Source organism: Rousettus aegyptiacus, unplaced genomic scaffold, assembly GCF_014176215.1.
Source record: "Rousettus aegyptiacus isolate mRouAeg1 unplaced genomic scaffold, mRouAeg1.p scaffold_m13_p_2, whole genome shotgun sequence".
Classification (NCBI taxonomy): domain Eukaryota; kingdom Metazoa; phylum Chordata; class Mammalia; order Chiroptera; family Pteropodidae; genus Rousettus; species Rousettus aegyptiacus.
The window spans coordinates 121939418-121954047 of NW_023416295.1; the positions used below are offsets into that span (position 1 = coordinate 121939418).

The 14630-nt window shown below is 30.9% G+C and overlaps 1 protein-coding gene across 4 annotated transcripts in view; it reads right to left on the reverse strand.

The window, feature by feature from the left end:
- Nucleotides 1-5036: 5036 nt before the first annotated feature.
- The window catches only part of USP15 (ubiquitin specific peptidase 15), a 104360-nt gene continuing 94766 nt past the window's right edge, over nucleotides 5037-14630 (reverse strand). For all 4 annotated transcript variants that reach the window (XM_016150747.2, XM_016150749.2, XM_016150748.2 and 1 more), the window contains 6 exons: nucleotides 14425-14495; nucleotides 13976-14091; nucleotides 13170-13319; nucleotides 11463-11566; nucleotides 8723-8811; nucleotides 5037-5502 (listed from right to left, as the gene is read on the reverse strand). In XM_016150747.2, the coding sequence (XP_016006233.1) occupies nucleotides 5320-5502; nucleotides 8723-8811; nucleotides 11463-11566; nucleotides 13170-13319; nucleotides 13976-14091; nucleotides 14425-14495 (713 nt within the window). In that variant the 3' untranslated portion in view covers nucleotides 5037-5319. The remainder of the gene's footprint in view (nucleotides 5503-8722; nucleotides 8812-11462; nucleotides 11567-13169; nucleotides 13320-13975; nucleotides 14092-14424; nucleotides 14496-14630) is intronic.

A 14630-nucleotide genomic window follows, 5' to 3' on the forward strand; every position in this document is an offset into this window, starting at 1 on the left:
ATCAGGACACTGCTAATTCACTACAGGAATTAGGGAGTTCAGGGGATGAACAATGACCTGGGTGTCTTGAGCTTCTTGTAGGAAATGAGTTAAAAGGTCATGAGGAAATTCTGATGAACTCATAAAATTTTAAATTGCCCTCTTGATACAACAAAGATGCTTCTCACTTTTACTACTTAAAGGCAGAATTCAAGGTCAGAAGCAAGCAAGCCAGGTAAAAAAGGGAAGGCACACTGTAAGCCTACACATAAGACGACTTCACTATATGAGTCCAAATTATTTAAATCCCAGTATACTTAAGAATCAGTGCAGAAGAGGAATAAGGAGTTGCAATGTCTGTTAATCTACAATGTTGCTAAAGTTTAAAAGAAAAGTACTGTAAAAAGTTTTGAGACTTCTGTTTTAAGGTATTACAAAGTTTATGAATCCTTAAAGATTTTAACTATGAAATAAAAGCAAGGTAATAGTTAAGGTTAAAAACAAGTTTGGGAAATGTTAAGAATTTGTTATTATTGAGAAAAATGTAGATAAAACATCATAGGAAAAGACTGTTCAGATGTTTCCATATTTAGTGTTTTACTTTATGTCTGTAGATTTAACTCCAGCTGGCAATGGACCTGAAGGACACAGCAAATAAATATTTTTTGTTTCACCAAACTATATAGAATAAGCTACAAGTTCCTGATATGAAGGAAAAACTTTGAGCAAATGAGCACCAACTTCGAAACAAGATTTTCTACAGAACATAGTTAATTAGCAAGACAATGTAAACATTTAAAATACTTGATTTTTGTGCATATTAAAAATGTGCGGTCTTATTTGTACAGCCTGTCTGTTAAACAAATTTCCAAAGATGGCTGTAATTTTAGCTGTATAAGCACATTCAATAGATATTTCTAGGGAAAAAAAAATCAAATCTTATTTGACTGATTTTCTCCCTATCTTTTGAGACTCTACTCCAAAATACTAAGTCAAATTTTAATTTTTCTTAAATGGTTATTCACCTTCTATATTCCCTTTAATAATGTAGTTTTTTCTTTTCACCCTGGCAATTTCCAGGCTTCCAAAGGTAGAGCTGGAGTATAATCACACCATGATTATGATGTGGGGTGAAAATGCATACATTTGTTAAAAATAACTTTTGTACTGTCTTATACTATTCATTTTTAAATTATTTTTATCATGTACATTTTATCTTCTCAATTCTGATATTCAAAAACCTATTCTATGTAGCTTATAAAATTTTGAATATACTTATTAACCTAGTTTTAAAGTTTTGCAGTTTGAACTTGGAAATTCCTTTGCTCAATACAAAGTAAATATGAATTAAACACATAAAAACATGCAGATTGAATTGAAATGCTCCTCAATCTAGAATGCTTACAAGAAAAATTACATGTATTTCTCATTAGAAAAATCTGATAAATATAGAAAAGCTCTGCAACTTAATATGCAAATAAGCAAGGATATAAATACTCTCCTTTTTTTTCTCTATCCTCTGGCATTTAAGAGAATTATTTAGGAGTTTTCAATCAAATTCTACTTTGAAGAGAAGCCAGTTCAAAGAAAATCAAGTTTGTTTTATTGTAGACTAAAAATATCAATAAAGATTTCCAGTACACTTCTTTGGCTCCAAAACTGAAATTTTATTTTCCTTTCCTTCTCATTCCTCTGAGATTTTAGAGATGTTATTCCTTCCTCTAATATACAAGAATTCTTCACATTTCTACCTTAAAAACTAAACTGGAGAGAATGTGTTCATCTACAATGCAGAAGCAAAGATCAGAAGCATACCAAGGAGGGTGGGAAGTAGGCAGTAATGAAATCCATTGTCTTTAAAGAACTTAAATAAAACAGACTAAAAGTTGACTTCCTTTTGATCATCATCATGCACCAGTGATAGTATATTCCTCCTCTCTGGGGTGAAAGGCTCCTACTGGCATGCTCCCACTTTCCTCTTTTAATAAGCCACTGAAAGAGACTCCCCTCATTTTGTCTCATAGCCTCTTGGCTTCCTCCTAAGAAGATGTTCTCACTTCAATAAATTAGTTGATGAAAAGGCACTGTCTTCATACTGTATTAATGGCTTTAGTACTTACTGATTTTCTTCATGCCCAAATCAGTATTTTGTGTGGTTTCATATCTAGTTGTCAGGAAAGCAAGGATAAACATATGACTACTAAAAGAACACAGATTAAGAGAAAGCAGGGTATTTAAATAAAGCATCAAGCTGTAGCTTTTTCAGAGTTTAATTAAAACTAAAAATTGTAGGTGAAGAAAAAAGTCCTGGAAATCCGGGTTGCATCTGGGGAAATGTAAAGAAGGGGACTCTTGAGTTAGATGAACAAGGGAAAAAAATGCCATATAACATTCGAAATTTAATTAAAATAACAAATGTACATAAGTTGAATTAAGTTAATTTTAAAAGGGAAAAGTAGGTCAATAGTCTAGCTGGTATCTTTTGTATTCTAATACTGAGCTAAAGATACTTTTTGAAGCAGTTATTAGACTTCAAGATGACTTTCTATTTACACTGACAAAATCAGTAATAAGTATACCATATAGTTTACAAAGCACCTTCCCATAAAATACATGATCTCATTTGAACTCTAAAGACTCCTGTGAGGCAGACACTATAACAGTGGGAAGTAGTACATATATATATGAGGATAAATATTGGCTCCACCACATAGTAACCATAGGATCTTGGGAGTTTTACTTAACTGCTTTATACCTTGGGTTTCTCCATATGAAAAATGGGGATGATGACTGTCCCTACTTCATAGCTCTTGTGGGATTAAATGAGATAATACATAACACTTTAATATAGTACCTAGTCCATGGTCAGTGCTCAATAAATGCTATTATCATTATTTTGCAGGTAAAAGAACAGACTAGGAGAAATTAAGTTCAAAGTCATACTATTACTCAGTAGCAAGTTAGAAGTAGAATTCTAGACTGGATATATTCCTACCACCCTGTATCACTTATGAACATCTACTTTTAGAGTATGGATTACTCTTTTACATTATTTTTAGTTTATTTTTTGCAACTGAAAATGTCATTTGAGTTTGACAAATTCAATGACATTATTAATATTTCCAATTAAAAAACACTTCTTTTAGTGGAAATAGAAGTTAATTATAGGCATTAAAAAATGGTCTCTAAGGACAATTAGGATGGGCACTGCAATCTAGGGATAGAAAAGTTAATTTTGGCTTTTAAACCTCAGAAAAATGGAAATATAGTCTATTAGTTGATAGACAGCAGAAAGACTAAGCTCTGTGACTGCAGGGATATTTGTTTACTGGTTTATCTTGAGACTCTAGAAGAGTGAAACACAGGTGTACGAACATTGGTTTAATGAATGTTTAAATTTAAAATATCAACTTTAAAACATGTCCTTTAACAGTACGATTCACTTTGCTCTGATATGCTTTCCTTTCTTTTTAATTATATAACTAAAAAGTCTAGCACATAGTCTCTTACCCATAAAATAGACTTTTATCAAAAGATTCAGAGTAAGAAATAAAAGACTAAATAAGGCCTTGAATAGCTTTATTGAAATCTGTATAAATAAACATGCACATTTCAAATGTAAACTCAAGTGAACTCAAGTGCAGACAAAATTTTAACCTCTGTCATGCAGGAGGTTAGTTTACATTAAAAAAAAAAAAAGAAGAAAGAAAGAAAAGAAAAAAGAAAAAGAAAAAGAATAAAACCCAAAGCAGCTTTTAAAATACCAGGATAAAAACCAGCTTTAATATCAAGGTATAAAGCAAAGCCATGATCAACATACCTCATTTATCCTGGTCAAATGCATTTTTTTTTTAACTTTTAAATGCTAACATAAATAAATAATTTACCAAAATGTGCACTCACAGAGTGAACTTTTATTTACAATACACAATTTATAATCTATTGTATTTGATTAGTTCAAGTGAAGAACATTATACTTTTTGCTTTAATAACAGTGGGACACAAAGCAATTTCTCAGGTAGTCGATATGTGAAATGTGCCCCAGTATTTAGATTTTCTATTAAAGGCAGTATTGTATGCCAATTGACAATACATTCTTTCAACTAGATCAAAGGGAAAAAGCAGCAAATAAAAAATGTTTCAAATGTTCACACATATTTTTGGCATCCTGGATCCTTGAATGTGGTGAACTAAAATCAAATTCAAGGTTTGTATGTTTTATATACTATACAGGTCTGACTCTGGAACATGCAAATGCCAATTCTCTTATAGCAAGTTACCTTCTGAGAAAAGCTGTAAGGCTATGGTGAATTCCATCAGGAACACACAAAGAAAGTTAACAGACCTACCTTTAAAGCCAATTGTCCATTAACGATTTAAAGGCCAGTATATGAAAAAAATTTCTCATCCTAAGCTTGATGTAATTATTACTATGGATACAGAAAACTATTAAGTTTGTCCTAATATTATATTAATCGGGAGAGCTAAAAGTTTCCAAATTACCAAAAATTGGGGTAGAGAAAAACAGCAAAAATTTTAGTTTTGAACCAATACCAGATTAAAGGTATGCATTTTAGAACAAGTCAAAAAGAATTTGAATGTCTAAGGAATAGATCCCAATAGTGGTTAAAAATGCTTACAGTTAACTAAAAAATGATTTTAGATGAAGTATGAAATCTAGAACCTGTTTCCACAGTAGTAGTAAGATGAACAAAATATTCTGGATTTTTAATGATACTACAAAAGGAAATAACTTTTTAAAGATTGTTTCTTGTATCATGATTTGGTTTTTTAATAGGCTCACACTGATTACCAGGGATAGCTTGAAAATTTGGCTTTCCAAGAATACTACTGCAGTATTTATGCCACATTGATACTGCAGCTAAATATCATAGTAGTATATGTGGTAGTCTAATGCACATGAACTAGATTATTCAAAAACTAAGTTCAGCCATAGTTTTCTCGCAGTATTATTAGAGCAAAATAAATGACCAACACCCACAAATTTAACATTTGTCATCAATTAACTCACATCCAAAAAATTAAAGAAAACATAATTCATCAAAACAGCAGCAAACTTAAAAGGGATTTATTTGTGATTTCCTATATATATTTAGCTTGTAAATACAAGACTGTAAATGTATTAAGAGACAATTTCTGTTAAAGTTTTCATTGTGTTTCACTTCAAGTACTGCACAAGTTAAAATCTGATAAAGGATTTACATTCGGTTATCTGAAACTCCCCATCTCAGACTTTTTTTTAATGTGGTGGATAACTGCATCATGTCAATAGATACCACCAGCAGGAAAGTCTCTCTTTTATGGCTTCTAGGACTTTCATTAGTTAGTGTGCATACAGTTTTCATTTTCTATATCATTGTCATTATCATTGCTATCTTCATCACTTTCTAATGGGATGCCTGTGGCAGCTGAAGCACCTTTAGTTTCTCGGTCAAGAGGAAAAAAGCCAGTTCCACTGAAAGTGTCTTGCCTCTGGTAGAAGAGTACATATGCTGCTTTGGACTGTTGAAACAAACAAAGAATGTTAAAAAGATCATGATTCTTAAAGATCACATTAAATATGAGTTTTTAGCTGGTAACCAATTTTACTGACAGGACATAAACAGAAAAACAACACACAGTAAAATGGAAGTTACTAACATTGATTAAATATGAATTCTATATATAAAGGAAGAATGGTTACTGGAATTAAAATTTTTATTCTCTTCTAAGTTGGACAGATAAATAAATGCAACTCAGTCACAGATTAACCTAGTTACTCTAATATGAAATAGAATTCTGTGCCTTCTTCCCTCCTAGTTCTAAGGAAAAGATGAGCTTCTTTCTAATATTCACCACTTCATTCTATGTTTGCTGTAGAGTCTGCCTGTTCCTACTGTCTGAAGGATATTGCTCCATCAATCCTAGCTGTGTATCTTTAATGAGTCCTTACCTACTGGACTTTCCGGCATAAAAAGTCTTCCTTACAACCATGTTGGAAGACAGTAGTCTAATATTCATCATTCACTCTCATACACACTCCTCAATTCAATGTCACCTGTTGCCCCAATCATTTTAATGAAACGGCTTTCACTAGGGTCAATAACCTCCTATAAACAAATTAAATAAACGCCTTTTTTATTTCTTTTAGTCAATATCTCCAGCATTTCATGCTTTATTGCTCTTCTTTCTTGCATCCCTTTTTTGGTTTCTGTGACACCACTTTTCCTTAGATCTTCTGTCTCTACAGTTTCTTCTGACTTTTCTGTGGGCTCATTAAGTCCTGACCTTTTAAAAAATAATGTTCTGTCCTTAGCCAACTAGTCTTTCTCAACCTGTACCTTCCTTCTCACTAGGTGACTCATTCAAACCTATGGCTTCAAATGCTACCTAACACTGACAACTCCAATTTATAATTGAGGCTAGTTCTCACTCCTGAATGCTAATTCTATTAAACCAACCACCTAATGAAAATTTCCACCTAGTTATTATACAGGTACTTCAAACATCAATAGCAAATTATCTTCATTTCCTATCTTGATGAATTGTGAAGAGTCATCTTCAACTTTTCCCTCTTTGCACTTCTTTATCTTTATTTATATTTAATCTTAATCAAGTTTGTTTAATTCTATCCAGTAAGAACCTCGAATCCATTATTCCCTTGTCTATATACTTAATAACACTACTTTAAACTTAGAAGCTCTTATTGCTTAAATTAAATGACAGCCTCCTTTCTGCTGGAGGCAGAATTATGGCCTTTCTGCTTCTTTTCTTGGTGCCTTCCAAATTGTCTTCTACAGTGTTCTCAAACATGTGTTAAGATAAAAATTTAGTATATTCTTCTATTGCTTAACAATCATCTAGGCTTTAATAAAAGGTTTAAACAATGAAGAATGCTATCTTTGTTGATCTGAGTTCCAAATTTAGCCAATTTCTCCCTCACGTCCTTAACAAGTGTCTTTTCTTTCAGTAATATCAAATTATCTGCTGTTCCCCTAAATGCCACGTTCTGTCATGACTCAGTACTTTTGTAGGTACTGTTCTTTTTACATAGAATACTTTGCTTCTTTTTTCTTTTGTCTAATTTACTATTTGTACTTGCTGTCTTAGATTAAATACCACTTTTTCTATGCAAACTTCCCTGCAGTGGTCCTGTTTCCTTAAATCCCAGATCAGGTGAGACAGCTGCCCTTTTCTATGTAGCCAAGATATTTAAGTATTAATCATATATAATTGTTAACTTGTTCCTTTGTCATTATTACATTGTAAAGCTCTTGAAATCAGAGATATCTGTTTTTAACCTTGTTTGGAAGAGAGTCCTAAATGTAGAAGGTACTCAAATACTTGTTGACTAAATGAAGAATCATTATTGTAAGATGCAAGGTAATATCAAAATATCAAATTCATATATTGTATATAAACAAGATAAACTGTTTATTTGAAGGCAAGATTAAGGCAGTGTTGTCAGACTTTGAAGGAGTATATAGGCTATTTCAGGATATTTTTGTTGGGAAATTAAAGAGTAGAACAGAACTGAAAAGTGAAGGATACAACTTGAAATCAGAAGTCTAAATATAAACTGGAAATGTAATTAACTTAGACATACATATACGCATTTAATATTAGAGTTTAAGTCGTTTTTTGTTATAGCTATAGGGAGATAAGTAACGGCACATAATTTGTATGCATAATGCATACCTATAGATAAAAATATCAAACAGCTAGAGAGAAACGATTCAAAATTTTTTATCTGTCCATCCAAAGACAGTTTAAAACTATACCAATAATTGGGCTCAGAAGTTTATTAGCTTATTAAGTTGAATGACATAAATTGAAGGATATTAAAGCATTATAAACTAAAACAGAAGCTTATCTCTGCCCTCAAGGAATATGTAATTTAAACTTGGCAATAAAGCAGTTAGTATTCCCCACATCAAGAAAAAACCTCAGTACAGGAAATATCACACGAACAAATACTCTATTTCTCACTCTTTATAATATTGTGATCAATAAGTAAAATTTATGGAAATGCAAAATTTATAGAAAAATAAACACTTATCAAGCAAGCTTTAGCTTTCTTCTTAGGATATACTAGTCATCTTTTCATCAATCAATATCTGATAATAAAAATCTGTTCTGATGGAAACCAAAATAAATACCAGCACTTTAACTCCAGGTGTGACTGATAAACTGATGCACGTGTAAACAGATCTAACTTCCTCATTTTTCTACTATTTAGAAAATATCAAAGCAACAAGTACGCAGGGTTAATTTTTTAAAAATCTATGATTTTGTTTTATCTAATTATATCAATTTGAGTTTAAGTGTTTAACTGTCATAAAGGACAAGACTTTACTTTAAAAATCACATGTGTGGTAAGGCTCTTGAGGGATATTTTTTCTTCCCAGTTTAGCATTCTGACTTAAGTAGTCAATGCCTAGAAATGTCAAAGCCTATTTTCCAGAAAATTTTTTTTTTATTAGAATAGTAACTTATTATTGTCCTTAGAAAATTCCAGTTTTCACGTTGAAAACTACCAGAAAAATTTTCACGTTGCAGTTTATTCCTCTGTTAGTGAGTAAATCTGAAGACAAATTTGCAGTTAGGGAATGATTTTACAGTTCTTTAAAACAGAGCAAGTCTCTCTTAGCTATCAGAATTGCTAGAATATAGATTACAGTGTCCTATGGGCCCCCTTTAAAACAGTGGATTCCTTGATTATCAGAAAATAAAAGACACTTACCACAATCTGGTCTTCAGATGCAGTTGAGACACTACTGTCATCAAAATAGTACCATTTCCCATCATCTTTATTTTTTGCAAAAGCAGTATCTAATGAAAAGATATAATCACTTAGGTGAATGAAATATCTATGGTTTCCTGAGGAGAACCCTTAAAACTTAAAATCATCTATATGAGAAATACCTATTAAAATTACATGATAATGAAATTTAACTTTGAGTGGTGAACACACAATGACACGGTATTGAATCGTACACTTCAAACCTATATAATTTAATTAACTGATGCCATCCCAATAAATTTAATTAAAAAATTATGTGATGATCATCTATATAAGGTCTATCTATTACATATTCAACTGATTTTATTGATTAAAAGGTTTTTAGAATAATTTCCTACAATCTACATGCTAAGGCACTGTTTTCATTCCAGGAACACAAAGAATGGATTTATTATTTAATTCACAGAATAACAATAAATGGTAATTAACATTTATCATGTATCAGGCACACTGTCATGCAGTTTACACACGTTATTTCATAAGGAAGGCATTATCATTATTCTTACAATTTTAGAAATGGAGAAAATGAGATGTGAAAAGAAGTTTAATTTGTTCAACAATGTAGCTCTTAAGTAGCAGCATTAGGATTCAAACTCAGGTCTGTCTCTGACTCCAAAGCTTGAAACTCAACTATAATTTAAATTTTCTATGTTAAATATTTCTCCAACAATACTATCTCACTAATTTGTAGTCATATTTATACCAGAAGCACATTTTAGTCTAACAAAAACACAGAGCAAGACAAAGGCAAAAAGCGGTGAATCTGCGTAATTAAAAAAAAAAAAGTCCCCTTTCCTATCCCGTGTTTTGTACAAACTATCCAATGACTGAAGAATAGTTTCAAAATGTCCTCAAAACAATTATCTGCTGTTATAGTTTCTAGAAAATGGCACTTTATAGGCCCTGTCTTCTAAATAATTCTACACTTTGCAAAACAAATTGATTGTTCTCCTGGGGATCCCACTGTGGGCCATAAATTTGTCAATCTGAATTTATGACCACCGCATTCACAAATTAAAATAAATACATTGTTAGACTGAATAAAAAGACAAAACTCTAACAATAATATAGTTTGTAAGAGACAGAACCACCAAAAAGGCACACAGTTTGCAAACTAAATGATAGCAAAAGAAAGCTAGACTAACATTTCTGAGAAAAATAAAAGGGGAAAAAAGAATGTCAAATAGTGGTAAAAGGAACAACAGAGAAAGAAGAGCTACCCACTGTAAACATTAATGAAACTAATAATGCAAAATAACTAATAAAACTGTTAGAACAAACAGATAAATCAATACTTCAGCAGGAGTCTGGACAAATTCCTCTAGAAATAGAACATCAAAAATGACCAAAGATGGTAATAATTTGAATACAACTGATAAGCTTAAACTATTAGATTTAGAATTCTATGTTTGAATAGAAAATATGATTTTCAAGCACACAAACATTAAAGAAACAGATTTGTTAAGCCACATGGAAGCTTTAATAAACTCCTATGCCCTGTTAGGAAATAAAATTAAAATGAAGAGCTTCACAAATGCCATCTTTAGAAAAGTATATAACTGAAAATACTACATTTCAAGTTTTATGGGATAGAGATAAAGCAGTATTTAGAGGGAAATTTAGAGCTTTTATTTTAGCCTATAATAGAGGGGGGTGGGGAAATGGAAAACAAAAAGCATTCAATCCAAAAAGTTGAGAAAATAAAAAATATTATTTTAAAAGAGCAAACACAAGGCAACACAAAGAAAAATATAATAAAGAGAAGAAATCAGTGAGATATAATACATACATGTAATAACAGAAAGAAAAATTTAATAAAACAGAAAGCTAATTCTTTGGACAGATTAAAAAGACAGACCTCTAATCTCATTCCAAAGTAATAACAACATTAAAAAAAAAAGGCCTTTTCACTTACAAATTAAATTGTAACATCCTAAATAAAATTAGTTATCCGAATCCAATCGGGTACATTAAAAAAATACTTAGTAAAATTTTCCAGGAATGCTAAGATGGTTCAACAGAGTATACACTGGTATAACCATCCTGGAGAGCCATCTGGCGGTACTTAAAATATTCATGACCCAGCAATCTCGCTTCTGGGTATGTAGCTCAAAGAAATTCTCACAAAGGTGAACATAAACAATGATATTTATCAGTTTTACAGTGGTAGAAAGTTAAAGGCAATTTGGATGTCTACCATGAAGTGAGCAGAGAGATAAAATACAGCGGACACTGAGTCATGTTTAGAAGCAATGGACTAAATGGACATGTCTTAAGATATGTAGCAAGAGAAAAAGGTAAGATTTATACCATATAATACCAATTATGTAACTTAATAATGATGTATGATTTATAAGAGCACATATGTTAAACACATTAGAAAGGGAAGGGAAAAGAGAATGGGGAGGACAGGAGCCCTGAATGGACAAGTAATTTTCTTGGGCTTTGAACTGAGGAGTGTGAATAACTTAATCCTCTACTCCTGATGTCAAAAAAAGAAAAAAGAGAAAAGAAAAAGGTTCAAAAGCAGATTTACTTATTAATCAATATTTTTTGAGCAACTTCTACATGTAAGACATAGCTCACATTTTCCCTTTAACTAGTAATAAATATCTTAAGGAAAAAAGTCTGGAGTTATCAAATATCATGATTTTAGTAAAAAAGTAAACTGTCAACTTACAGTGTCCTCCTCCCATCCCTCCATAATGGTTGGAAACAGCAATCAAATTATAGCGGCAAGGACCTGCATTTGGATTAATTAGGAACTCCGACATATCCAAGTCACTGTTTTAAAAAGAGATCAAGTGAGTTTTGTTTTCCCTAAATGCAATGAATTCTATTTCCTTCTGTTAGCATTGTTTGACTTTTATATATACAAAGATATATCTATACATCTATATATCTATCTCACTAAAGAAATTACTAACAGTCAAACGACTTTATGAAAGAAATCATGTATATAGCCAAGATGTGAACGTTTTGGCAAAAATTTTCTTATGGGTTGAGAATTTACAAATTCTCTGCTGATTGCTGCTATTCAGATGTTTTTATGCTAAGTACTAAATAGTCAACATTATTTACTATCTGGGTCCTTTTTATTTTTTATATTTTTAAAGCCATTTTTAGGAATGATTTATTTAGGAAAGAATAAAAGGATAATGAAAAACAACTTTCTTAGGAATTTTATAATAATTTAAATATATATTAAACCTCAACATTTATTCTACACTTTCCTGGTTTTGATAATCTATGTATCTCAAATGGGTAATATTCTTTGAAATGTAACCAGTTTATAATCTGTCATGCATGAAACTGGAATATGACCATCTTCTAGCTTACCATTCTTTCTGGTTATTCTTTTTTTTTTTTTGTACTTGCCTCATTAAAAAGCAATATTGATTCTAAACTTCTAATACATCTCTAATAGAGTCTAGCTTATCATTAATTCTGCTTCTTGTACTTACATTGTCAATATGATATATTCTTGAAAACTTTGAGAGATCATAATTTTGTTAAAGAGAAAATTACCATTTTTTTACTTCCAAAATTGCAAAACATGTTAATTTTAAATTTATAAACATGAATTAGAATAAGCAATCCAAAGAATGTTTTCAATATTACATCATTTATTTCCTTCTAAAAACCTCTGTATATACACTCACCTTCAGCATCTGTCTACTTATTAACTGTATCAAAGTAAATCTGGTGTATAAATATCATGAAATATAAAAGAATATCTGAGTTCTTTTTGGCAAATGAGAGGATCAAGTTCTTGGTGTAAAATATTGTGTGATAAAGTCCTTCCTGGACTATGTGAATGAGAACATAATATTCCTTTTTGTTCTTCTGAATTCTCAATTATGTTTCATGAAAGCTTTAAAAAAAATGACTACAAAGATGCTAGCTCCGGACAACTTTATACCTTTTTACAAATATTGTCATACTCTGGGCAGTGCAGTAAGAGAACTGAAGGATGACACGATAGAAATGATTACGTTACTGTGTTATCCTTCTAAGAAATTCTATTTTTCTATATTACTTTAGTCTCTTTTTATAAGCATATTTAAGAATATCTGATGATTAATGATGAAATAGTTCTTATGAAAAACACAATTATTGAGTAGCTTAGATTTATAAACGGAGCCAATGAACCCATAATAATGTAATTCAGAATGAGTTTTATTCTACTTTTTAAAAAGAGTATATTTTCTCTTTGTTCTTTGAAAAAAAAATCTCTATAAGTAGCAATAAAAATTGTTACTGATCCTTACAAATTGTTAGAACTACTCAAAAATATACTCAAAAACTGAAACTGGGCCCAGAGCTACCTAATGTTTAAAAGAAGTTAAGAGCTGTCCAATGTTTATGAAGTATAATCAGAACTTACTTGATAGGAAAATCAACTAAGGTATCCAACTTGTCTCTCATGTATCGACTATAAGAAAATCGCTTGAGATGTACCACAAGTACTGGAGGCAGGGACCACAAATCCAATTTCTTTGTTGCTTGCTGATGTTCTTTACAATTTGGACAATACCTAAAAATAAAGAGAATCATTTAAAGCTTGATAGATGTAATTAAAACAATATATATATGAAAACTATGAAAAGTTCTACATTTATTCAGTGAGCAGTTATTGTATGCCTAATATGTACCATATTGACAGGAACTCTTATTTAATCTTCAATACATTTTCCAAGTAGAGTTAACTACTATAAATTAATATGTAAATAAGTATTCAAAGAAATGAAGAGGCCTAGATTATTTACATTTCTGCATGCTAAAAAGAAATGGATGCATCACAAAACTGTGCTAAGATACCGGTATTAGAAAATCTCAAAAATTTCTGGGTTCTAACAGAATTAATAACAGCATAAAACATATCATTATCATTTTCCTAAAAGTTTTTCTCAAAATGGTTGCACAGCTAAAATTTCTTAAGAAAATGAAACTAAAATTAATTATTCATAGTAAAATGGCTGTTATGGAAAATATAGTAATGAGATTAAATCTTAACATGATTATACTTTTAAGACACTCTCATCCCTCCTAATAGACTATTATCATATAAATACTTATTATTTAAAATATCAAAGGGAATTTAGTTATCACTTTTTTAACCTGATGAAGCACATACCTCAGAAAAACTCCTTATGAAAAAATTACAAACAATCATTTAACTTTGTTTCTTACCAGGGATCTTCAGCACCTAGCTTTTCTTTTGTTGTAAAAAGCTCAATGCAATCTTTTAATTTCACAAAGGGTTTTTTAGGAGGTTTATATTCCACACTTTCATGTTTTTCAAAATCCTAAAGAGAAGTATTTCTTGAGTTAAGAGAACAAATGAAACAAAACTCATTTTAGTGATACCATCTTACTATGAATAGTAATGAAAAACTCCTAAACTTTCTCTAAAGAATCATAAGGCTTATTTCCACTGAGATTTATACCACACTTCTAAATAACTCCTGTATACACACCTATAAACGACTAAAAAATGGAAACAAAAAGCATGTTCAAAATCAACGAACCTTTTCTTTTCTAGTACATACCAATTGTCTGACAAAATAAACATGTGGTAGCAGCAAAACTGTGTAACAAACTGTGATCAAAAGATAAAGCATCAATGAGTAATGACTTACCTCAGCGGCATTTTCATCAAAGTATCTTTTTTTCAAGTCAGGATCCCAATCCAAGGCAAGAAAAGATCTTTCTAAGGTGGGAAACATATTTTTTCTTTAAAATTTAATATGCTTTAGTGTTAAAGTTAATGTATTTTAATATTAGTAAGATTTATGTCAGAATAAACAAATAGCAATCTCTTCTATTTTTACTAGGTGATCAAGGC